This window comes from Rhipicephalus microplus, chromosome 5 (assembly GCF_043290135.1).
Source record: "Rhipicephalus microplus isolate Deutch F79 chromosome 5, USDA_Rmic, whole genome shotgun sequence".
NCBI lineage: Eukaryota > Metazoa > Arthropoda > Arachnida > Ixodida > Ixodidae > Rhipicephalus > Rhipicephalus microplus.
Genome location: NC_134704.1, coordinates 89,068,019 through 89,095,186, shown reverse-complemented (window position 1 = coordinate 89,095,186; position 27,168 = coordinate 89,068,019). Strand labels below are relative to the sequence as shown.

General features: G+C 41.9%; 1 protein-coding gene across 1 annotated transcript; it reads right to left on the bottom strand.

Annotated features, from left to right (window-relative positions):
• Nucleotides 1–673: 673 nt before the first annotated feature.
• Nucleotides 674–11,324, bottom strand: LOC119173426 (uncharacterized). Its single transcript, XM_037424250.2, has 5 exons — nucleotides 11,187–11,324; nucleotides 6,706–6,903; nucleotides 2,944–3,340; nucleotides 1,913–1,973; nucleotides 674–815 (listed from the first exon to the last, which is right to left on the bottom strand). The coding sequence occupies exons 1-4, from the start codon at nucleotides 11,221–11,223 to the stop codon at nucleotides 1,949–1,951; spliced, it is 657 nt and encodes a 218-aa protein (XP_037280147.2). The 5' UTR covers nucleotides 11,224–11,324; the 3' UTR covers nucleotides 674–815; nucleotides 1,913–1,948.
• Nucleotides 11,325–27,168: the final 15,844 nt, after the last annotated feature.

Sequence of the window (27,168 nt, the reverse complement as noted above, 5' to 3'; positions counted from 1 at the left end):
AGATACATTGGTCCTATAAAAATTGCATGGTCACAATCTTTTATTGATAGTTCGTAAAGAACTAAGTAGTTTACTTCACCAGCCTGTAAATCTGTCTGACGTTTTCGTCTGCAAAAAGCTGCTTGATGATTAGTTCAAACATCTGCCAAAGAATTTGGTACACAATGACCACCACTACATGTATCGTTTTCTTTTTCAAGTTCAGAGATTTTACAAATTTGCTAGAGCACGAGGCAGAATTCACATGGTTAAGTTGCATTGCTAGAATGAGCATACATTAGAACCAAAAGAATTGCAATGGCTGTTTGATTAATTAAATATGCTAACTCAGGAACTTCTCAAATAATAAATTCTTGCCGAATAATTGCATATAACGAAATTTAATAATGCGGAATTGTATTGAAATCTACCTCTTTGCTAACTATGAATACTATAACTCTCGAGTTATGAGTTTCATAAATTTGTGAGAAAAATACACTGGCATTCCAGTAAACTTCTCATATAAGCAGAAATATGCACACTGTTTTAAATGTTAACTAAAACTATTTGGCTAAGTTGAGAGACCTCTCAAAGGTTAAGTTTTTGGCAACTGTTGTTGTTGATTTGCAACGAAGCCAGTGCGATGCTGATAGCAGGTGTCCCAAGCGATCAAACAGCGGAGACTAAACAGGACTTATGGTATGCGCAGTAGACAATTTATTTATTTCTTTGAAGGAAATAAAATGGTCTTATAATACCAGTGATAGATACCAGTGACTCTTCCACTTTTTCTGTCTACGTTCTTGAGTATACACTCCGTCAGTGATTCGGATGACCTGAAAAAAAAATCACAAGAAAGAAATGAGCAATGAATTGTTGTTCATAATAAGTCATCACTGTAGTGTACCTGAGACCAATCGCCAATGTCTCTTTCTCTCTCTTTCTCTCTCTCTCTCCATATATATATATATATATATTCTTTTCTATCACAATACTTTATAATTCAGTCTAATAATTTCCCTTATACTTTCCTTGGCATTATTATCTGGTAGATCTCATATTGTGTCAAACACAAAAACGAGCCCTTAAGTATGCATTTCTTTATTTCTTTCCATTATTCATTAACGATATTCTTGTACTGGCAGACTTGGTGCCTTTAGGTTGTATACGAGGGACTATTGGTCAGCTGCCAGCTCTTAATAAGTTCAAACAGGCTCATAAAGAATGTCCCACACTCGCCGCCATGCTAACTGGTGGCGCTGACTAACACTCCCACGTTTAAAATTTACATATATATCCAATAAAGTGGCTGGGGGGACAGCCGCCATCATAGCTCAATGGTAGAGCATCGAACGCGTTATTCGAAGGTCGTAGAATCGGTTCCTACTCACAGCAAGTCATCATTCCATCCTCTCTGCTTTCTTCACATTTACAATACGATTCGGCCTAATAACATCCGCTATACTTTCCTTGGTATTCTTGCCTGTTATATCTCATCATTTTGTGCCAAACACGGAAAAATGATTGCCTAATAGACACTTTCTCTCTCAATATATATATATATATATATATATATATATATATATATATATATATATATATAGTGGGAGTAATATTTCAATGGGCCAGTTAGTCTTCGTGAAGGTATGAGATATGGCACAACGGGAGCGTTGTCAACGAATATATTTATTCTTGTTCACAACGCTCCCGTTCTGCCATATATATAAATATATATAATGAGAAAAAAGAAAAAAAGGCTAATAATTACATTAGCTGCAGTTACCTCGAGTAAGGTGAGAATCACATGCAGTAACAATACCAAATACCTTGAAAAGTTTTACGTTTGAAGCTTCATAATATATGCCTGTTCTTGTTTCGTTACTTGTAATATTTACCTAAGACCTAGCTACATAAAGGAAATCTTGTGACTTACTTTTAAAATTCTGTTTTGCAGTGTGATGATCATGCCTTACGTTGAAGAAGCGGGTGCAGCACTGCAGATTTGGAAGGAGAAAGGCAACAACAATTCACTTCACAGAGGAAAGCTAGAATGAGACACGCATGGACGCAGTGCGACCATTAAAAGAAACGCACACAGTACGACAATTTAAAGGAAAAAAAGTGTGAGCGTGCGTTGTAATAACACGTTGACACCACGACACAGTGCCACCATGCAGGGCGAAATAAACGTGCTCTTCAAGCTGTCTCACTTGCTCTTCTACATTGATCATTCTCATTTTATGGTTGTAAATAAGAAAAAATAAAAAAAAGAATAAAATAACGACGGAAAGAAAGATCCGCTGCTTTTGCCAAGGCCACGAAGAGAATGCTACTGTATATTGACAGAATCACAGCTAGTTTTTTACAATTCTACCTATTCATCAAACACATCATATGGTGTGTTTAGGCTGTCATCAGTGGTGGTTATTCTATCATTGTAGTAGAATTATTGAAGAATACTTCAAGTGCATTAAAGAAGTTGTTCGGAGTGTAGTTGGCAACACCAACTGCCATGAGTTTTTATCAGCTTGCATGATGCGGTAAGCAGGCCGAGAAGCGCGTGTTGTGGGTGGAATAGCAGGGACACATTTACCGCCAATAAGTGGACTAGAATGTAACAACAGAATTGTCCACCACGCATATTGACAAGTCTGCTTAATATTTTTATGATTGAAAACAATGTTATTAAGCAGCAATTTTTCTAGCATTGACTCGTGTTTGTTTGAGAGAAAAATTATAAAGGGAGCGTTCATCATGTTCATCGGGTTTGACTCGCGTTCATCATGTTTGACCCGTTCGAATAGACAACTAACATTTTTTGTGAAAAAAACTTTTGCGCTGGAGTTTTTTGCCAAGATTTAACACCCAGACCACTCTTGTACTTTGGTTCATGTTTTCGAAGGGCCACTACAAGCTGGGAAGAAGGGCTAGCATGTTGAATGAAAGCGGTAAGAAAGAACTTACCCAGATGCACCAGCTGATGGGGTCGCAGAGGCAACACTGGTCCGTGGAGCAATGGCTGCTGGTGCTGCATTAAATGAGCCAGCACCCTGGCTTCCAGTGGCAGCACTTGATACGGATGAACCATAGGGGCCGTGGCTTCCGTACTGATTGTATCCGTTATAGCCACCATAGCCACCATATCCACCATAGCCGCCATATCCGCCGTAGCCGCCGTATCCACCGTATCCGCCATGTCTTCCATATCCGCCATACGGGCTGAACGCACCGTACGAACCATAGTCACCATACGGGTTGAAGCTATAGTATCCATTGCCATATGACATTCCGAAGGGGCCATAACCACCGTAGGCACCACCCCAGGGTGACCCGTAACCGCCAGGGTAGAATGCCGGTCCCCCTGCAAATCGCAAGTTGATTCCCGTAAAATTAGTCATGGTAAATTTGCCCTCTTTTCTTTTAAAGAGTATGCAGTCACGTTAATGCTGTCGACTTCCACACAGCCGGACCGGGAAGGCGCACGAGCGTTAAGAAACGGAACGCGCCTCAGTAGCCCGGCCGTCCATTGCACTTTTGCATCGGGTGAGAGCTCGTGGGACATATTTTAGCAGTTGTTATCATAAAAGCTCAGTAACGTAACTTTCCCAAAATTATCATATCAGAGGGACGCATGCCTGCACGGTATAATGTGGGCTGTTTTTCAACACTACCCATATGTGTACGCCTCTTGTTAGACAACGTACATCAATATCACAAATCGAGGCTTCATCGACAGTGTTTCGTATTATTTACTACTCCTTCACTACTATGTACATGTAATATCAACTTGTGAAGTCTTCCGAACAAATTATTACTAAAGCTAATTTTGCTTTATATAGCTGATTCTTCGATTTCTTTTCATTATTGATCTAGCGGCGTTTGTTATTGCATTGATATATAAATAAGCAGCATCATTCTCAATTGATTGAACAGAAAAAAGAACATGTTTGATGAATGATGTGAACTTCCAATACATGTATGTTTCTAGAACCAATTTTTGCTGCATTTATGCGCCTTCTGATTTCATTTTTTCAATTAATGAGTGTCAGCAAAAAGAAAGCGTACACGCCAAAATGCATGTTTGTAGATGATGTTCATGAGAGCTTCAAGCACCAGACAAGAAATTTAGCATATTATGCTATACAGGGTTTTGAGAAATATGATGATTCAAAATAACCAAGTAGCTACTCAGCATAAAAAAGACCAGCCACATCTTTGTCATCTAGGGCAAAATATTTTCACACGTTAGTTTAACACAAAATTAGCAATACATTAGCGAAAGGGTCAATGAATTTTTTTTTGTCCTCTGTAAAGTTGTTATTACACGTCTTTTTTTACAGATACCAGCACTGAAACGATAGTGTTAAGTCACCAGTACGTGCAGATAAATAATCTTGCACATTATTTTTAGCAATGGCTCCTCTCTCACTCGTTTCAGTGTATAGATCAAATGCGAAGCTTGCCCCGCAGCGGTGGTCTAGTGGCTAAGGTACTCGGCTGCTGACCCGCAGGTCGCGGGTTCGATTCCCGGCTGCGGCGGCTGCATTTCCGATGGAGGCGGAAATGTTGTAGGCCCGTGTGCTCAGATTTGGGCGCACGTTAAAGAACCCCAGGTGGTCGAAATTTCCGGAGCCCTCCACTACGTCGTCTCTCATAATCATATGGTGGTTTTGGGACGTTAAACCCCACAAATCAATCAATCAATCAAATGCGAAGCTTTTTTCGTGAACTTAGAGCACCTTGAGCATTTCTGTCTGCTTATCCGTATATTCTGCCACCAACGTGCGGGCTCTCTCCTGTTCGTCTGCTAAATTTAACCAAAACCAAAGTTGTCATTGCAAAGCAGTGGTGTATAGCAAACACAATGAACACGTCACTACATCAATTGCATGAGAGGCTTGGCGCGTACACCATCTGAAACTTTTTCCTTCAGTCACGTGTGACTCGTACTCAGGTCAAACAGCCCCTGGAATGCGGATACAAGAAATTGGTAACTTACAGTTCTATCTAACCAGGAAAAATACGTGAACGCATTATGAAGACTGTGCGCCAGAAAATGAGGAGGCAATCTTTACGGGTCAGGAGAAATGTTTGCACCATCGCCTTATGAAGTTCGTGTGCTAGAAAATGGGGTGTAGGTGTCAGCAGTGTTGTCGGCGATGAAACAATAGGAGGAACGATAAGGTGGAAAATGTTTAGAGTCGAAATTGAACGCAGATATTCTGTGAGGCAGTCAAATATTCTACCACATAGGTATACGCCACTGCTTGTAGGAACTTACGACGAGAACTGTAAAATTATATCAAATCATTTTGTACCACGCCAACGTCCACTAAGAATGCTGTGTTCTCTATCGGTTTTTGTAACCATGTAACAAACACTGCACATACTTCTTGTGTCTCACCAAGCTGTGGTCAACCGTTGCATAACACTAAAAGTTCGTTGAAAATAACTCATGATATGCACATAACCACATTATAGCGTGCACGTATATCAACTGCGCTTCAATATGAGTACCATCGTTACATCGGAGCATAGGATGGTCTGACCAAATACCCCAACTGTAACCGACGTGCCTTACAAACCCGCAAGCAATCCTGTATTTGGGGTAGAGAGGATAGAGGTGTCCTAAAAACTCGTTCCCCATCATTGCTGTTGCTTCTTCAAATAAATACTTTCCTGAAAATAGGTGCCTTTGTCAAATAGTCAAGACCTTCGACAAGTGTCTCAGCACTCCTTGGAAAAAAAAAAGCATTGCTTGCTGCGGGCCTGAACAATATTTTCCCATAATTTGTCAAAATGGACAAAGAAGTCAGTCAAACTCGCAATGCTTAAGTCAAAGTTATGTAAATTTTGTTGTGGAGGCCACTACTCGTCTACTGCTTTGCATCGCATCGGTTTTCAGAATAACTGGGGTATGCGAAATTTCTATGAATTTTATGTCAAAATTTCGATTATGAAAGGGTAGTATTTATTCATTGTATTCAAGTAACACTGATAAATGCAGTATTGTATGCAAATGAACACCAGTGAAAAATAATTTACTTTTAATTATTGATATTCTGGTCAGTTCACTGGGTAACGGATCACCGAATGGGCTGTCCCATTTCCCGTCCAAATGTATATCAACCGTAACCGGACTGATGTGCTGCGCTAATTATGCTCTGTCAAATGCTAGCTCTCTCAATCTGCCCGCCTCAAGTGTTGTCAAGACGTATATTATAAGATAAGGTAAACATCACAGGGAGAAAAGTGTGACCCTGGTACCTATGAAGCACCGCGGACAAAGTATTGTGCAGTAGCTTTAAAAATAGGTTTTAACGTTGTAGACGTTGTTGAAGTGGGGGCTAAGCAAAGCAGCGCCATCATACGAAAAGCAGTTGAAGTAAACATTGGTCCAGCTGGCAGCAGTTCGAAATGCAATTTAGTGTTTCCCGGAGAAGCCGTGCATATGTGGGGCAAATTTGTGCACATGGCTGTGCGTTCAAAATTATAACAAGGGTGACTAAACATTTTTATTAGGAGTACTGCATGCGTTCGAAAGAAAATAAAATATACTATACACCTGGAGAGTTTGACATTACGTGAACTTTCTTATAACGCTTTTAGGGATAAGGAATAGCTGGTGCCCTATTGGTGTGCCATAAACTTACATCACATCAATAAAAAATGTGTTCTAAAGCTGAATGCGTCATTTTATGACGTCACCTTAAAGAAGTGTCTTACCGTAACCATATGGGCCTGCGCCAATACCAGCCTGACCCCCGAGTCTTGCACCAACATGTCCTCCAATGCTTGCGGTAAATCCGGGCGCGCCACTAGGACCGACTCGTTCCCCTCCGGCATACAGCCTAGCGCCGATTCCACTAGCGGCTCCAACATTGCTTCTAGCACCACGTGGCCCTTGTTCAGTTGCAAGAGCCGCTGTGGCAAGACACCATGTGGTATTAGTGTTATTTCATTTCATTTCATTTATTTCGCCCTTAAAGGCCCGAAGGCATTACATAAGGGGGGACAAGTAACAAGATAGGGTACAATGTTCAACAGGATAAGTAAATAAATAAATAAATGAATAAAAGCAAATAAGTTTACACAAGAGACAGGAATCAGAAATCACGTGATTATGATATTTCCATCACGGGCGTGGCTGGAAGAAATCCAACACTCATGAGAAAAAAGCATAAAAGTATAGAAAAGCATAGGAGGGTTCTGCTGGCAATCGTGAGGTGGTTGAGCACAGAAAAAAAAACGGGAAAAAAATTTGCGCTCTTTGCAGTGACACGCTGCTAAAACGAATTGAGCGATCAACGGCTGGTTCATTCAAAGCACTTACACAGAACTAGGAAGGCAGGCGGGGCCAGTAGGTCGAAATTCACTGTACTTTAACAGCAGGGCAACAAACAGGAATAAGTAAGCAAAAGTCACGCACGGTGTTGTATGTCTGGTGTTTGGTGGTATTGTTTGGTGGTATTGTTCAAGTGCAATGCACTCATCAGGCCGGTGCATTTAAGGAAGTCACAATGTTGTACAATTAGTCATCGCCAACGGGTGATAGCATGGCCGAAAATCAACTGTTCTTTAATGTACTATCACAAAAATAGCCTAATGAGTTCTGAGTGAACATAAATATAAAGGAAATCGAAATAAAGATGGGTGCTTGATAACATGAGAAAATTTTGAACAGGGTACATGAACAGGGGTTTTGACAAAAATGAACTTAGCAAAGACTAGTCTGCTGGTCGAAGCGTTGCCTCCAATGAATATCTTGTTCAATATCTTTCATTTACAAAAATGAAGTCTTTTACGAAAAAAAAGTGCTGAAGGACTGTTCGAAAAGTAATGTACACTTATTAGGTTATGTGATGGACAACCACACATGACTTATAATATTCAATTTTACAGCTGCAAGTTGTACCATTGAGTGATTTCATAAAAATGCACGCCAAAAACACAGTGGTCGTCTTTCATAAGACCTGTTGATCATTGGCCTCACGTAACTTTCCTAACGTATACTTTCGATAATGTGACCCCACCGTTGTGGTCTAGTGGCTAAGGTACTCGGCTGCTGACCCGCAGGTCGCAGAATCGAATTCTGGCTGCGGCGGCTGCACTTTCAATGGAGGCGAAAATACTGTACGTACGTGTTCTCAAACTTGGGTGCACGTTAAAGAACCCCATGAGGTAGAAATTCCCCGAGCCCTTTACTACGGCGTCTCTCATAATCATGTGGTGTTTTTGGGACGTTAAACCCGACATGTCAATTAATCAAGATTTCGATCTTGTCATTCGGACAGTTACAACATGATCATCTTTTTAATGAACTCGGGGGATTTTTCTAGCTGTTATGAGCAACGAGGTATTGACTTGATTTCGAGCATTTTCAGCGCAAAAAAATTACCGCAAGTAGGGGTAGGCTAGACCAAGTTTACTTCAACATTATTCAATTCGACGCATTTCCTAGTGAACTGCAGGTACGTTGAGCGTTCCTATCTATCTATCTATCTATCTATCTATCTATCTATCTATCTATCTATCTATCTATCTATCTATCTATCTATCTATCTATCTATCTATCTATCTATCTATCTATCTATCTATCTATCTATCTATCTATCTATCTATCTATCTATCTATCTATCTATCTATCTATCTATCTATCTATCTGCTTTGGGTGCCCTCGTTATCGCCTTCGTCACTTGTAGAAAAGCTGAATTAGTTCAAGATGATAAGAAGGTTTGACTAATATGTCTGGCTATTCATGACATAACTAACAACTAACGCTAAAATTTGAGCGAATGCCGGCAGCGGTGGCTGCATTTTTGATGGAGGCAAAAATGCTGTAGCCCTAAGTGCTCAGATTTGGGTGCACATTATAGAACCCCCGTTGGTCGAAATTTCTGGAATCCTCCACTACGGCGTCTCATCTCATATAGTCATACACTGGTTTTGGGACGGGAAACCTCTCATACCAATCGAATAATGCTAAAGTCCTATTGCCCGTATCATAAAGCCCTTTTATCCAGACATATGTGGTACATGCAATTGTATTAATGTGGCGAGTTCGTTAACGTAATTGTTGACAGTTTATATCTACCTAGCAGCAGTGAGAACAGACATTGGCAATTTATATGTGATAGCATTAAGAAACCTGACGTCGGCAGCGCTTGCCCGAGGAATGCAAAGAGTAAGTATCACTGTGTCAGCAAAAATACAAGCCGAGCATTAAGCGTGGCAGTCAAGTACGCTACCACAGAGTCGCGCTAGGTCTCAAAACTGCTTTGAAAAAAGAATCAATTCAGGGGTAAGGCTGGTGAAACATCATCTACGGTTTTGGAGTTCACTATGTAAATTTATTGACAGTATATGAGTAGTCCTGCAGTACGGGCGTTTAGTTAGATTAACGTCAATCATATACTAAAGTGTCATTGACAGAAGTGACTTTACGCAGCTTACGACAGGGCTACCATCCTAGCAAGAATGAGTGTGCCGTATCATTTTCCCGCTTTCGATGTTCGTGTTCTCCTTGTTGCTATCGGCATCTTTATGCAACAATAAATAATGGTTACATAAAACACCTACGGCTATTCAAATAGTGTTGGCTCGTACACTTGTATTTATTTTAATATTATTTCGCAGCATTACGTTAAATTAAAGAAAATTACACCATGGTCAACTGCCCTTTGCATGCTTCGCATAAAATAGACTCCCATGGTATCTGAGATCTGTCTAAATTTTGGCAATAAAAATTTGGCAAATCGATTTTTATACATCGTGAACAGAACCTCTTAATTAGGACCAGAAAACATTAAACCATTGGACACGTTTTGCGTGTGTGCTCTTTGCTGGTTGCAGTGTTATGAAGTACTGTTGAAAACGAAATGGGCGTCAGATATTTTTTATACTGTTCAACACATTTGCCATGCCATCGCATTGACAAAATTAGCCTTACTGTGTGTGTATAAAGCATGCGCTGCTGTTGTGTGTGCGCGACATTTCGGTCAGAATTAATCTTTTCTTTTTTTTTCTTTTTTCGTTAAACTCCACCAATCACCATTTTTGACGGTATTAATTTCCTAGGTCCCTAGTGATCGTGGATGAAGTCCAATATTGCGCAAGCCTGGCGAATGAAATCTGAATTTGTACAGAGTTAGGCAATCTGAACTTTTTGCTTGGTTCACTGATCTGAACTTTTGCAATAGGCACTTTATCTTTAGCAAACATATCACTCCAATAAATTGTTTTTGGTGGCTAACATTCCTGATTCTTTTCCTAAAGGCGCTGTTGTGGCATACTGTATTTGTTACATACACATTCAGTTACAGGAAAAACTATGAACTGCGTGGAAGAATGACCCTTAAAATTAAGTGAAGTATTGTTTTTTTTCTAGTTGCAAAAAAATTACGACCTTCACCCTTCGTAATATGCTTGGAAGTCTCCTTGACGTTATATAGATTCGTTGAGACGTTCATTGTAATATATTGTGCACATTTCACAGAATGTCATACCATGGTTTTCTGAGAGAAAATGCTTGTAAACAACAGCTGCAATGTTTTGTGTAGCTGAGTCAGCATTTACTTGTATGCGTATGTGGATCGATTGCCTCAAAGCTACGAAATTGATGGCTGCACTGTCAGAGGCCACGTCTTTATGTTAAGAATGTATGTTATATGAAGCGATTTTACATAACAGAAGCAGCTTGCTGCTTTGCGCCCAGCTCAGTTTTCTACCTCAAACCATGGAATTCTTCGCACAGTTCCATTAGCTCTAATTATTTAGCACGCAACCATGCAACTTGTTCTACAAGCCACACTGTTTCAAAGCTACAAACATCCTCATTGATTTGATTGATTTGCGGTGATTAACGTCCCTAAACCCCCATATGATTATGAGAGACGCCGTAGTAGAGGGCTCCGGAAATTTCGACCTCCTGGGGTTCTTTAACGCGCACCAAACTCTGAGCACACGGGCCTACAACATTTCCGCCTCCATCGGAAATGCAGCCGCTACAGCCGGGATTCGATCTCGCGACCTGCTGGTCAGCAGCCAAGTACCTTAGCCACTAGACCACCGCGGCGGGGCTACAAATATTATCGAACAGTATAAGTTCCCATATAAGGAATCACTAAGACAGCTCTACTTGTAGCAATACTTTGATGTGTGTATTAGCAGGAGCCTAAAATAAAAGAAGATTACGTGGACTTGCTTACCAGTAGCCAAGAGGCATGCAACTATGAAGGTTTTCATGTTTTGGGATGATCTGGCTATGCCGTGTTACGAAAGAACGAGCAGCTCCTCTGTTTACGAATGCTGCGCTCCCAAAATCCGCTTCAGCTTTTTATTGGCGAAGGCCTACAATAACCAAGCGTTTCTTTGCAAACTTTGTTTATTATCTGTCAAGTCAATGTTGCGAATCTTGTGCAAAACAAAAGCTATTTTTTTCTATGCAAGGTGAATGGTTGTTTGCATGGCTTGCATGGGTAGTTCTTGAAGTTGCATGTGACAAGACGCGCTTCTTCTTCAATGAAGCGCACATGCGCAAACGAAAGGAATCTCACTCATTGTTTTATCTGCAATGACGTTGCCGAAAAGGAAAACAGATCTGACAGTTGTTTTTTGTCGTTCGCAGTATCAGCGACAACTTTGCACACTATGTGTGATATTTACCGTTCTTTTCCACCATCTGTCAGTTTCATTTCGTACTGAAAAGATGACCCTTATATGGAACAATGCGCAAACCTGGACTAGCTGCAAGCGTTCCTTTGTTTACCTCTCCTTTGTGGTATGTAGACTGAGATCAGAGCAAAAAAACTTTGTCGTTGACAAATTAGTAGCGGTCATGCGTCTAGCAAATTTGTTGCTGAGGCACACTCTTTATTTTTTTTTTTGAGATCTGGAATCAAATAGCTTTTCTGATTTATTGTTTGCAAGTTTTTCTTTTTTCTTCACGATTGCTTTCTCTGGCTTTCCACACTGAGACATGCTTAGACCTAGCAGGCTTGGAGAGAAATCAACGAAAGCAGGTTATTAAGCAAATAGTTTATTATGAAAACGATATGAGAGATTTTCTTTTAGTACACGTTGTGCACTTGACTCACGTTCCCTATCTCTCTCTAATAGTAAAAACCATGTTCCAGGAGATCATCAACTCGTCTAACTTTTAGGATTCTCGTGCGTTCTAAAATTTGCTAGCCTGTTATGGTATGTTGCCCTATACATGAGCTCCAATTGGTTTCATTCCAATTCCTTGTGTTGGTTTTCTTTGTGTTTGGTCTGTCATACGGCATTGTTTGTAGGCAAGATATTGCCACCCTCTATTCCTTGTAAGTCAGCACAAAAGACGACTAATAAATAAAAAAGGAAACGTGCGTAAAAACAGATCCATTGTCAGTATGTCACAAAACAAGAATATAGCCAAGTTCAAAATTTAACACAGACAAACTGAAATTACTAATCAGGGAAACTTAAAAATACACGATATAGTAGGACTTACCTGGTGGCCTGGTACTGCGATCTTATGCTCCAATCATTACTGCTTCCACAAGCAGAGTGTGAGGTACAGTCGGATACTCCAGCTTTTCTGTCATCACAACAATTTTGAATCCTGTGCTACTATTTTCTGTTCCATGTGCATTGTGATGAAGAGGTTGAAGTTTATACTGACCTCAGTTATTCCATTTTTTTAGTTCTGCAGCAATAAAAATAAAAATAAAAGTGGGTTCCTAAAATAAAAAAACCGGACAAGTAGAGAAGGAACATAAAAAGAAATTTAAACTAGTTGTTAAATTACTTCAAAAATTGAAGCATAAGCATGGGTGCGAACACTGATTAAGATAACGCTCCACGCATTTAACATCTCGTACAATCAATGACAATTCATCATTTGAGAAAGAAAATTGAAGGGTTCCCATCGTGAACCACCACTCATTGCAATCATATTTTTCGAGCACGTGGAGAGTGTGGACATAACTACTAAAATGACGGTTTTATAGTAGACAATTTTAGAGACGTTTGTTGTAGTTCAGATCAAAGATTTGTCATAGCCCACATCGTCTCAGTAGAAACTTGTCGATGACCCTACATACTGAAGAAGCAATTTCATTCAGTGCAAAAATATGCGGAGGCACTTTCACTTTGGAAATGGCAATTACCAAGCTTAAAGGTTCTGTCAGCTGCTTCGTACCTGTCATTATTTGGTGTCCTCAAGAAATATGACAGGTACACAATCTCAGCTATGAGTGGATAAGTGTTTGAGCAGGAAGCTAAGTCAAAGTCAAAGTTTACATCATCAGAGAAATTCTGGTTAGCCTTCAGGGCTAAAGCTGCTCGAAGCAGCTTGACAATTGGCAACACACGACGTTGACAGTAAAAAAGGGCTTGTAAGATCATACTTACCATACATGAGCTATATTGAACAAATTGCTGTTTGTACTACATCAAGCAATACGAGTAGCATACAGAGAGTCACAGTGAGATTTTGCATCTAATTGTTTAGTACAGCATAGATAACTTTGTATTGCAAAAGGTACAGATGGTACGGAAATTTACGGAATAACAATTTTGCGGAATGATTATACACAGAAATGTTGAGATAGAGAAATGCGGTATGACAAGATAAGCTAAAGATTCCATAGTCAAGACATATCAACACGAGGGCTACAACATAGAGACGGAAAAATTCATGATATCGCCGGTGGGTAGCAGAGTGTAAGTTTGGAATCGGAACCATTATCGAAACGGCCAGTAGAGATAAAAGTCGCAGGCGGCAAGATAGACAGATAGATCGATAGATAGACAGATAGATAGATAGATAGATAGATAGATAGATAGATAGATAGATAGATAGATAGATAGATAGATAGATAGATAGATAGATAGATAGATAGATAGATAGATAGATAGATAGATAGATAGATAGATAGATAGATAGATAGATAGATAGATACGCTCAAAGTCGCAAAGTTCGCTAAGAAATGCTTCGTATTTAAAAATGCGACCTTAGAAGAACTTGCTCAGGTCACATGCATATTTTAAATGCGAAGCATTTCTTAGCGAGCTTTGGCGACTTTATGCCTATCTATCTATCTATCTATCTATCTATCTATCTATCTATCTATCTATCTATCTATCTATCTATCTATCTATCTATCTATCTATCTATCTATCTATCTATCTATCTATCTATCTATCTATCTATAGCGTAGTTGTAAAGACACTCGACTTCGGAGCATGAGGGCACGAGTTCAAATCCTTGCGTTAGAAAGAAAAAACCTTTTTTTTATGCTGTAGACATTATCGGGTCTGATCAACCACTCGTGGCGCTGAAAGCAGCGCACTAGCTGGGGTGCAGGGCCCTACGGTAGTGTCCGCTCATTATGTAAGTATGTTTCGGCATGGGCTCGTAGAATTCACATATCTCACTGAATAGAAGTTGGTTGTTCACGTGCCGTGACAGCCAGTAGAGCAGGGAACCGTCACAGCTAGGGTAATTATGGAATACGGCACCTTTGTTTTCGTGACACCTCTTGGATCGTCCCCCATGGCTGCACTGGTTTTAGTCGCCATTTTACGATGCAAAGTAGACAGTAGAGTGCCACCATGGGCACCTATTTGTAGTTTGCTTGCCTGTGTTATCAGGTCTTACCCCTTCTTTAAGCACTGAGCTTCAAAACAAAGGGAAGCACGCACGGTGCCCACCGCTAAAGCGCTCAAAATGCGGTGTTCTGGTAGAACACAACCTGACATCCTATGAGTGACGTCACCACGTAGGTGGCGTATTGGTATGTCCTTGAGACCAATAATGAACTAGAATATATAGTTTGGCCGCAGCGCCATGAATATAGTGAACTAGTATATAAACGGTTTCAAGGTCACAAGCGTTGTAACCCAGAAAACCTCCGGTAACCTCATTTACCAGTTCTTAACGTCTAAACTGCAAGCACTGTCTCTCTTTAGTTTTTCAGATAGTAGGAACGTGCATATAGTTCAAGAAATATCTTATAATTTTATATAGCTCTGAAGAAAAATTTTTAAATATATATAGCTAAATAAGGAAAAGAAAGTGTAGAAGATCAGCGCGCTATTTTTTAAAGCTCTTCTTACCAACCGATGCTATTTTGGCACATCCGTAGACTAAGCCAGGTGTCATTAAGGGGCTGTGTTTGTGAACAGTAAAAGGGTCTATAGCCATGGAAAAGATCCGGTGAAAAGGGTGAAGTAGACACGGAGCGCAGGCAGTAAGAAAGTGCGCGAGTGCCACCTCTATGCTGAATTTATGATGAAAAGATGCAAGATGGCGGTAGTCGGAGTGTTCGCTAGATGAACGGATGGAAAGACAGACAGATGCATGGACGGACGCATGGATTGATGTACGGACGCACCGACGGACGCAGAGACAGGCGCACGAACGAACACTGGGGTGGACACACGGATGAACGCACAGACGGACGGACGCAGAGACGGACGGACGCACGGACGGATGCACATATGGACAGACGGGTGGACACATACGCGAACACACGGACAGACGAATGATTGGGCGAATGGTCACACAGACAGATGTACGGATGGACGGAAGCAAGAAGGAACGAATGGACGTACTCTTCGCCCCACTGATCATCATGTCATTCGTGGATATGCTGTGATATTTAATAAGCATCAAATTCAAGGCAATTTTTATCGGAGAGTAGTCAGCGATACTCGTCTTTGTAGGTTATTTTATCATATTTTATCAGAAACAACTATATTTTTATTTATGAATATCGTGCGCGGGTTTCCTCCTGAATTCAAAAGAGTGCGTGCGTGCCGCTTCTATAGTCCGGCTGAGGAGGTGGCTACCTACTACGACGACGACGATTAATACAACAACAACACTACTACTACTACTACTACTACTACTACTACTACTACTACTACTACTACTACTTCATACATCGTGGACGCAAGAAACACGGCTTAAGGATATAAGCCCCTAATATTTTGCAACGTCACATGGGCTGCTTTGAAGCATACAGCATAGACTGCTTTTAGGGGCGAATCTCTTGAGGCCGTGGATATTGCGTCCGCGATGTATGTAGTAGTAGTAGTAGTAGTAGTAGTAGTAGTAGTAGTAGTAGTAGTAGTAGTAGTAATAGTAGTAGTAGTAGTAGTGCGTCGTAGTAGTAGGTAGCAACCTCCACGGCCGGACTATCGAAGCGGAACGTGCTTGAGCACTATCTGACCAGAAAGGGTTGCCACGTTAAATTCGCTGGGCGTAAGCTCCTTGGTTTTAGCAAGGTTTAGTGAGGTTAGCGTGTTCTGTTAAAACTCTGAAGGTCCCACGTTAAAATCCCCGAGATTTAGTGAGGTTTGTGCCCCAGTGCCTTGAACTCACGGCCTTGAGAGAAGGGAACTAGACATGAAGCACAGGCCATAAGAGAGCGCGTGCGTGCCGCTCCCCTAGTCCGGCCGTGCCACCTCTCGTTTAGTCCTTGAAATGTCCACTAGATGGCGGTACTTCTATGTCATGAATATATGATGAAAAGATGCGAGATGGTGGTACTTGGAGTGTGCATTAAATGGGCGGACGGGTGGACAGATTCATGGACGGAGGGACAGAATCACGGACGGATGAACGGATGCACGGAAGGATGCCTGGAGAGACGAACGAACGCACGGACGGACGCACGAACATACGGACGCACGGACAGACAGGTGGCCACACGGATGGTCACACAGACGGTCGCATGGACAGACGGAAGCAAGAATGAACGGATGGACGAAAGCGCTAACGGACTGATGGATGCTTCGCCTCACTCATCATCATGCACTACGGGAATATGCTGTGTATTTTTTTTTCTAATCATGTTTCTGAACGTGTATACGAGTACACCAAGAAAACTGTGAATGAGAGCACCACTTTCCGCCATTTTTACTTCCGCACAAAAGTTTTACTGGAGTTTTAGAGAGCTCCATTAACTTGACAAACTATTTACTGAATGGCCTCCAAAACCACCCACGTGGTAGCACATGCTTGTCAGTTGGCGGAATAGGCGAGCGGTTCGAATGCCTTCCACACGCCTGTGGCACACTTCGCGGCATGGAGAAAGGAAAAAAAATTGAAGCAACATTGTACAATTGAAAAATTAGAAAAAAAGAAAGCAGAAGGGAAGATCATAGGAAAAAAACAAAATAACAAAAATAGAAAGATTGAGGCAAGAAAAAAATTGGCCCCGTATTTGCATGCTAATTCGCAAATGTCGTCGAAAGATGATAGTCTTGCGTGCGGAGAGAGTGAACAAAACATTTATTCGATGTTCTGCGCAAGAAAATCGGTGACTGGTATTGCGGAGGCGGTGCGTTAGTGACTTGAGCATGCAGCGGAGGCGAACCAACGCATCAAATCACGTTAAACGTGAGGCATGAGCACCATCTGGCAGCTTTATTGGAAAACGAAACGCGTGGCTCTGAGATGGGTGTGCGCGCCCGTCTCAGAGGTGATAAGGTATAGAACGCAAGGTGACGGGTAGGAGCCACCACCGTCTAGTGTTAGCAAAACGCCGCAAACACTTATCGTTTCGTGCAAGCGTTGCATGGTGAGCGCAGCGTGATAAGTGCTACGGTTCTTAAAATACTTATGTATGCCTTTTCTTGTAAAGGACGCACATGCAGAATATATACTTGTTGTTATGGTGCCCCAGACATGCGCAATAATTGCTTTTTAATTGACAATTGCACAAGTATGAACGCTAAACCTTGAGCAACATTGCTGAGCGCTGCGGATGGGGTCAGCCGTTTCAAGCACCCGGTGCCATTAAAAGTGGACAAACAGACAAAGCTACAGACAAACCAAAATTTTTGCATCGAAGGTCCCCAAGAAAGACTATCGTCTTTAAAAAGAAAGAAAGGCAGTAAGTCAGGCAGTCATAATTTAAACTTCGCTGGCCCCCATCTTCCTGGTAGAACAACGACTGAATTTTTCACACTTTCTTCATTGAGGCTCGGCAATATTTTTTCGGTGGAGCTGTCACGGTAGCATTAGTGTGCTGGGGTTAATGTTTTTTCTGCTGTCGTCCAGAAGGCGCTTGACACAGTGGTCAGGCATGGCCTGCTTGTCCCGACGTGGGTGGCTCCTCACCCATGAAGGACGTTTCTTGTCAAACCTCAGGACCATATTGAAGTTCATTGTCTGTGTGTCTGTATGCTATCGCAAGGTGTCAGTTTGTGGCAGCGGATCCTGAATAATAACGTGCAGTGATTGCTTGTCGTATTCCAGATAGTCTTAATGTGACGGCACGTTAGCTGTAATACTGCATCAAGATTTTTTTTTTTTGCGAATGTTTGGCTATACCGAAGCAGAACTTTATCGAAAGTCTCAAAAGGCCGTCTATAAATCATTGAATGTAAATCCCAGGGTCATAGTAGTGGTCAAAAATTGAGAAGACTGATGCATGTCAGTTGACACGCAACCACGTTCAGGTGGACGTATTGTGCGGGGAAACACGCCGATAAGAATGAAGACAAAAATAGCCATACGTTAGACATACGCGCTTGGACAACTTGTGGTTTTCTTCGTCCCCGTTGTTATCCGCGCTGTTGCATTCACTGTGTCTACAAACCTGTCCACGTAAAAATTTTGCTTAGACAGCCTCCGAACAGCACAAAACGAGCAAGTGATTGAGCAAGCGCGAATTTTGGGCACGTGGCATTTCCACTTCACAGTCGGAGAAATTATCGACAAGATACCGACAAGTTTTATGTATATTCAACATTGATCACGAGTTGGGGGATCACGGGAACGTACGCGAAAAAATAGCTAAGAATAGTGTGAAGAAACTTCCTCTAGAAACCTTTCCCATGATTCGCCAGGTTCCTTGCTTCTTGAATTTATTTTCTTTAGGTTGGTGGTCTCCCAAGCTGAAAATGCTGCTCTATGTAAGATATTTGAGTTGACAGATGTTATGCATGGTTCGACAGCTTAACTTATGAATATTACTAAAATGTGGTGCAGCCTAAGTGTTTCCGAAAATCGTCAAAGAACTTGAAGAAGAGAGTGCGTGATTGATATTACCAATTGGAAGGATATTGACGGTTTTTTTACTAATTTGTCCATTAACTACTGCCTACTGCTAGGTAATAATTGGTGTATATCGCTGCTTACTTTTCGAACACACTGCGCATGTGCATATACTAATTTGCGAACGAAGCAATGGAATACAAAGCAATGGAAGGATTTAACGCGTAAATGTAGTAAAAGTTAGAACCGAGGTAGTATTCTAGAAACGAAATACATGGCACAAAGGTGCTAGTGATGGACGCCTTAAAGGAACATCCAATGCTACTTGTAAAGCGTAAAAATTGATTTAGCACCGGTTGTGTTACTGGATTCTTTACAAAAAATACATCGGATGTCATTGGTTTGCGGGAGAAAAATGGGTCTGGCTTAGATGAATGATAGCCTAGACAACCCACACCTGCAAAAATGAAAGAGAATGGAGGGACGAGAAAAATGGTGACATGTCACTAGAAGGGTAAACACACAAGTTAAACAGAAAGATGAGCTGTAGAGAGTGTTGGACCAAACAGACCCAGGAAATGGACGACCGGTTGCGAACAGCGTCACACAGTCAAAGGTGTTTGCGCTGGCCAGTCACCTTCAAAAAGCCGAACTGTGCGTCCAATGCCTTGTGGGTCTACCAACGAGAGTAACAATGCTGAAGTGACTGTCGCGCACGTGTATGCGCAGCGGAGAATTGTTTACTGGTCACTGACGTTTAGCGAGAGCTTGCACCTGTGAGTTCAAATGGGCGATAGTGACACAATCGTGTGCTAGACTTCTCAACAAAGCGCATTGTTACGAATAAAGACGTAATATCAAGTCGGTAGCTCTGCTCTAGTGCCTTGCGCATGTGGGGCGAAATTCGTCCCGATGACTTCATAATATGCAATGATTTGGCTTAGAACAATGTCATTTCGCAAACACTTCCCGATGCCCTAGGGGTTCAATTAGCAATTTATGAACCAAGGTTTATCGCTTTGTTCTTTCTGCACCCCGCTGCGGTGGTCTGTTGGCCAAGGTAATCAGCTGCTGACCCGCAGGTCGCGGAATCGAATCCCGGCTGTGGCAGCTTAATTTTCGATAGGAACGAAAAGGCTGTAGGCCTGTGTGCTTAGATTTCGGTGCACGTTAAAAAACCCCGGGTGGTCAAAGTTTACCGTGTCTTTTACTACGGCATTCTAAATGTGAAGCATTTCTTGCCACACTTCGGCGACTTAGAGCGTATCTATCTATCTATCTATCTATCTATCTATCTATCTATCTATCTATCTATCTATCTATCTATCTATCTATCTATCTAGCCGCCTACGTCTTTTAATTCTCCTGGCCGTTTGAATGATGGTATCAATACCAAACTTCATATGATATAACATTACTGTATGACAAACATAATTGACATGTCATAACATGAAAATCAATATATGTATGTCATAAGTGTCTTGATCTACATGTCATGGTCTTGCAGCTCTTGCGGTGGTTTCTTTCACATGATATGTTGCAAAACTGGTATGGCATGACATGACTTCATCGCAAACACAAGCGACAGACGCTAACATCAAAATCGTTACGTGCGTGTCATGTAACAACGTGCCTACATGCCAAGCTCATGATGTGCTCGCGGCCGTTTCGCTAGCTTTGCATATACCGAATTTGGTATTGCGGGACGTGAATGGAGGACGAAGGTGTGTGACTGGTGCAAACATGATAATTATGAGATGCGTGTCATGTAACAACATGACTACATGCCATGCTCATGATGTGCTCACCGCCGTTTCTCTAGCTTCCCATGAACGAAATTCAGTATTACGGGACGTGAATGGATGACGAAGGTATGCAGCTGGTGCAAACATCATAATCATGAAATGCGTGTCATATAAAAACATGAATGCTTGCTACGCCCATGATGCGCTCGCGGCAATTTGGCTAGCTTAAAATGTACCGAATTCGGTATACAAGACGTGAACGGGCGACATAGGTAAAGGAAAGGTCAAAACATGATGATCATGAGATGCCTGTCATGTAACAACATGACTATGCCCCACACTCATGATGCGCTCGCGGCCGTTCTGCTACCTTCACTTATGTGAAAATTTCATATTACGTCACGTAAATGAATGACGGAAGTATGTGACTGGTGCAAACATGATAATCATGAGATGTATGTCATGTAAGAACATTAATACACGCCACACTCAAGGTGCCAATACACTTCAACGTGAGCCGGCACGCGTGCGCGCCGGCGTTCGTTTTATCGCGCCACGCCGGTGATGCCACGCCAGGTTCCGATATCCCCCTAGTAGAGATCAGTAGATCTTCCCAATGACCTTCATCGTGGTCAGTAGATTAGTAGATCAGTAGTCAGTAGGTCTGTAGTCAGTAGATCTGTAGTCAGTAGATGAGTAGTCAGTAGATATGTAGTCAGTAGATCAGTAGATCTTCACACTGACATTCATGCCACATACTCGAAGGCGCGCGCCACGCTTCGTTGCTTTGACGCATGCGCGTTTGAGCGCACACGGTGTCCCTCCGTCACGAAGAGAGGCAGACGCGGGGCTGTCTAAGTAACGTCGTCAGCGCGAAATAGAGCGTGTCGCGTTTCGCGCCTGTTGCCACCGGGCCATGCCGACGGACGCTGGTCAGGCCGGTCGCGCGTGGCGTCACACTATAGAGTGCTTGCGTTTAGCTAGCGTGGCATCACTACGGCCAACCTGCGCGTGCGTCAACGTTGCGTCGGAGCATATTGGGCCCTACATGACGCACTCGCTGCCGTTGCGCTAGATCCACAAGTATCAAATTTGGTATCACGTGAAGTGAATATACGACGAAGGTAAATGAGACGTACAAACTTGATAATTATGATATGCTTTTCATGTAAAACATGACTACATACTACACTCATAACGTTTTCGCGGCCATTTCACTAGTTCCACATATACCAAATTTGGTATTACGGGACGTGAATGGATGATGAATGTAACTGACATGTTCAAATATGGTAATCATGATATGAATTTCATGGAAAACATGACTACATGCTACGCTCATGGGACGTTCGCGGCCGTTTAGCTAGCTCCCTATATACCAAAGTTGGTATCAGGTGACGTTAATAGATGGCGAAGGTAAATGAAACGTCCAAACATGATAACCATGTCATGGAAGTCATGTACAGCAAAATTTACCTCCGCCTCTTAATCTTGTGCTGATTTTAAAGTGGTTTATCACCCTTCCTCATTAGTGCTTCGCTTATCCTCAATTCCCACTGTACGTGGGATCTGCCATTTGTTGATATTCATTTGGTGGTTTTGGGACGTAAAACCCCACATATCAAGCATGCTTTTTGCTTTCATGTCACCACCTGAGGGATTAATATGCAACGCAAAAAGCATGAAACACCGTCAAATGGGTTTTGTCGTAAAAAAGGAACGCAATTTCCTTGGTTGTATAGAGAACAGTGTGACTTATTTTTTATCAAGATTATCTGACAATACAATAATTCAGGCACACGGGTGCCTTCACCTAATTGAGGAACCGCAACAGGCTCAGGTGACATGTATCGTAGTAAAGCATAAGAAGAACACACTTTTCTTTTAGCTTACAATGTTTCATAACCTCGGATGAGTAATTAGGTGTTATCTGCATAATTTCTTATATCGACATATGCCCTTAAACCCCACTTAACATTGTTCCGTCGGGCAAGACTTTGCGATCAGACTGCCGCTTTTGGCATTCGATGAGGGGTAACCTCATATACAATCTTCACCAAAGTGGAAGAAAATTTTGTATTAGCTTACTTTGTTCAGTCAATACTTCATTGAAAACGTTAGATTTGCTTAGGTTCTAGATTGTCAGTATTGCAGTCAGCGCAATACACGACAAAAGTTCACGCATTTAAAAAGCACATACCAAAGGAGAGATGAAAACATTTCACGAGCAATCTCCTCGGAAAATTGCTTGAGCGATGCGTAGGCGTTGCGCTTTCTTGTGGGTAGCAGCAGCCCGTAAACTTTATCGGCCGCTCCCCGGCATTGCGTCTTTTATCTTCTTCCTACAACTCTTCGGTATTTCATCATCTCTCCATCCCTCGTGCACGTACCATAGAAAGCTAGCCCACTGGCACGCGCATCTTGTGACCACTGAAACGCGTGTTTGTTGTCTCAAATTCATAAATGTTCAATCATTCTGAAGTGTACAGGGTCATCATTTTCTATATTTCCACGCAATGGACTACGCGTAAGCATTGTTGAAAGTTAAGAAGTTTGTAGCGCCTCATCGTGGACAAACCTAAGCAGCTGGGTTTGTAATAAAATTTCCGTTTCACCTCTGCTGAATGGCTAGAGCGTGGTGCACAGAGCCCATCCTGTTTGTGGTTCTTCTGCAACACCATCATAAAATCAAGAAGTTTTCACACACCTCGAAATAAATGACTTAAAGGCAATGCACCTCATTGCAACAGTAGCAGCACCCTGATATCCACTTTCGGCCAAGTTGATTTTGGTTTGATAAAGCCATCCGTCTAACGTAATGACCTAATGCATGAATTGCGGTTTAGTCCGGCCACCTAAGTGCGTGCCAATCTCTCAAGGTTGGTACGCATTCGCAGAATCGTTTATGGCACCTGCGACACGCTCTGATGCAAGGACATACTTCACAAATTTGTACAACTGTTCATTAACGTAAAATTATGTCCTCCTACAATATTTCATTATTGTGTTAATTATTGACGAGGCTGTCTCGCCTGGATACGTAGTCCAAAGACCGATGCGTTCTTCATTAGGCAATGGTGGAAACTTTTCTTCTAACAAGTTTTCTGCAGGAGTGGGCTGCGTCGACGTGGTGAAGAGCGTAATGACTTCATGGCTCACCGATTTCTCGGATTACCAAATGCGCTGCACCAAAAGGGACATGTCTATTCAATGGAGAGTTCAGCTCTTCATTTCTGCCTATAAATTTCAACGAGGTCTCATGTTCTACTATCAACATGTTCAGCGAAACCAACATGGGGTGTTATCTTAGTACTGTTGTTCTCTACTGCGGGTAAAACGCATTCATGTAGTTCTCATATGTACATATTTCGAAGTGTATACGTGCAGCGTAGAAGCTGATACACTCGCCTCGTGACCATGAGGAGCCGGTTTTAAAGTTAACATAGGAGAGAAAAAATGATGTTTTTTTATTTCGTTACGGTGATCGCGATATATTATCGGCTGATGTACCAACGGGGGGATAGTTTTCTCGTAGATTCAGCATAGAGAGAGAATTAAACTTTATTTTACGACCAGGCATACATTATTTGCACACTGAGGTGGGCGAATACCATATTCCAGATAGACATGGCTTTGGCGCACTCCTGAGCTCTCTCCACCAGCCAGAATTGGTTAAGAGCGTTCAGTGGTGTCAGCGACGCGTCCCACTATGGCCTTCCGGATTTTTTCGCATACTCTGTTTGTGACCATACTTGTTTTTTTTTTACATTCCCACATCATCTGGTAAAGTCAGCATAGAAATGCTAGCAATATATATATAGAGAAATAAATAAAAGGAAGAGACAGGGAGGTTAACCTAGAAGAACTGCTTTTAAACCCTGTACAGGGGTGGCGAAGTGAGGGTAGGAAAGAGGATAGAAATAGTGAGATATAAAATAAATTAGAAAAAAAAAACACATGCACACACAAGCAGGACGTTCCGATCACAGTAGTTCGGAGAGACCGGTTGAACGCAGGAAGCGCAGGAGTGCCTTCACAGCCTTTTTCTGTGGCGTTAAGTCCTGTCGGTAGTGCAGGATGCTGTCTTTCGAAAGAGTCTGGTTGTCCAGTTGGTCTGCTGCATTACACAGTGACTGTCTCTGCGAGCAATTTGTGGACATTCGCACAGTGTATGCCAAGTTGTTTCGTCACTGACACAATGATCACATGCAGCAGTGTTGGCAATTCCTATGCAGAATGCGTGCGTATTGGTGAACTCGACACCGAATCATAACCTGCACAGCAATGTAGCGTCTCGTCAGCAAAGTTCTGGAGGAATTCGAAGACTGAGAGTTGACTCTAAGGTACATAATCATGCGTGGGTGAAACGTGGCTCGTTCTATTGCGACGTGGTGCGTTTGTGAGCAAGCATGCGGAGTTTCCGTGCAGCGTCAGTTCTGAAGAGCGTGATTGATATTTGATTGCTTTCATTATGGATGAAAGGCTAGCGTATTTTCGTAATAAGTAGCCAGCTATATATCTAGCTAGCTTCCTGCGTTTTGGTGAACTCAAAGCCATCTCCTTGGCAGTTGTAACCCTGACGGGCATAGAAGAACATGAGTGTATAACGAACAAGGCCTGACAAGTCATGACGTAAGTAACATGACATGCCTACCTCGTATGTCACGAATACATTTGCCCCAGTTTCGTTGTGAACAAACATGCAAACCATGCTCTTTGCATATTATATGTAGAGCATACTAATATTTCAGTCTTCATAAGCTCAGGAATAACGAAACTAGACATTAAGAACTTTGTAGATATGCAAGTTCTTTCAGCGTGCGATTATTACGTAAAGCCACCGAAAAAAAGCTGCAAAATTAATTCCAATTACCCTTAAACTGAGAGCGCATGGTACTGGTTGTAAACTACCTAAGTACACTAACAGTTATCTACATTATTTGGTTGTGGTGCTTGTCGAACGTCCGTTCAGATTGCAGTGTTGCATATTTACTTGATAACAATACAATAAGTATTACATATGTACCCTTATGACTCGGGAATATTTAGTCCAGGGTTTCTTCCTCCACATATCTAAAAAGGAAACTAACATTAGCTAACTAACATTAGCATTTGATAAAAGTAGGAATCGACATTGCAGTGCGGACCTCACGGTGAGTTATAAGCTGCCAGTTACACAGCAGTCGACACGAGTCACCTGTTAAGAACAAGATAAGCACTCTGTGATAGTATTTCCTATACAAGTATATCTTCTCGCAAGATTGCTGAATATCAAGAATTGCCACATAGGCAACTTCTCGCTCACTGCTTTGCAGGAAAGCATTTACCTCTCTGCATGTGTACGATTTGCCTGAATTCTTTAAACCTTGAAAAAACCCAAAGCACTTTAATAAATGCAGCTTCAATAACACAGGAATTTATTGTAGTGTCCGTAAACTAATAATTTTCGTTAAAACCGACTAAACAAGGTACCGTTGGCGACATGTAGTCCGACGCCTTTCCGCAATCATGCTGGTCAGGCTTTAAATTGAGGCAGCTGGTGAAGCGCTGCAAATTAATAACGAAAATAATAATGATAAGGGCAATTTCGCAATTACAAGTAAGTTCAGTCACTCCAACTATTCAGTTTTACCATCTCAAGTTTTCAAAAAGGATAGAAAAGCAAAATAACAAATCACTCATCTCCCGATACCATATTTCTCTAATTAGAAAAGGTCATAGAACTTATTTTATATAAGCACTTTTCTGAATTATTTCGGCTAACTATTTTTCACTGGCAAGCGTACAGGCGATCTTAATATCCGTGAAACTTATTCCACTTGTGCCTCCGAGTGCTACTTGAATCCTTCGTCGAAAAGTGCTGTGTTGTCTGATGCCATTTGTCTAACCCTTTGGCTGTTGTGTCTCGGTGTACATTTCATGTATGCTGTAGGTCTTCCTAATGCAAACTAAATAATTAGGAATACACGTGTGTGCTATTCATGGTTATCTTGCCATTGGGTTTTTACGAGTCATGGTCATTACTGAAAATCTCTTACTCAGTACGCTTCTCTGGGTCCGTGAAAGGAAACACGAATGATTCGCCTTCGACTTGCTGCGTTCTTTAACCATTATTTACTAAAAGGCTACAACGAAACTGGGGAGAAAAATTTATTCTGCAGAACTAAAACAATTGGACGACTTCTCACCTGGGTGCGCTGCCAGGTGCTCCCGCTGCTTCGGCAGCCGAGCCACTCGGTGCAACTTGGTGCAATCGGTGCAATCGGTGCAATCGAGCCCTCGGTGCAACTACTCCTGAACTTGACCCATACGAAGGGGCACCCCATCCGCCAGAGGCGCCATTTCCTCCGTGGTAGCCATAGATGCCACTTCCTTCATACGGGTTGTATGCACCGTATCCACCATATCCACCGTATCCACCGTGTCCACCATGTCCACCGTGTGTATTGTACG

What these genes read in the sequence shown, in the direction of transcription:
- LOC119173426 (XM_037424250.2), bottom strand. Translation starts at nt 11,223, where the DNA reads ATGAAAACCTTCATAGTTGCATGCCTCTTGGCTACTG. An exon ending in TGCATGCCTCTTGGCTACTG is followed by an intron (nt 6,904 to 11,186) that starts GTAAGCAAGTCC and finishes GTCTTGCCACAG; the next exon opens with CGGCTCTTGCAACTGAACAA. An exon ending in CCATCAGCTGGTGCATCTGG is followed by an intron (nt 1,974 to 2,943) that starts GTAAGTTCTTTC and finishes CCAAATCTGCAG; the next exon opens with TGCTGCACCCGCTTCTTCAA.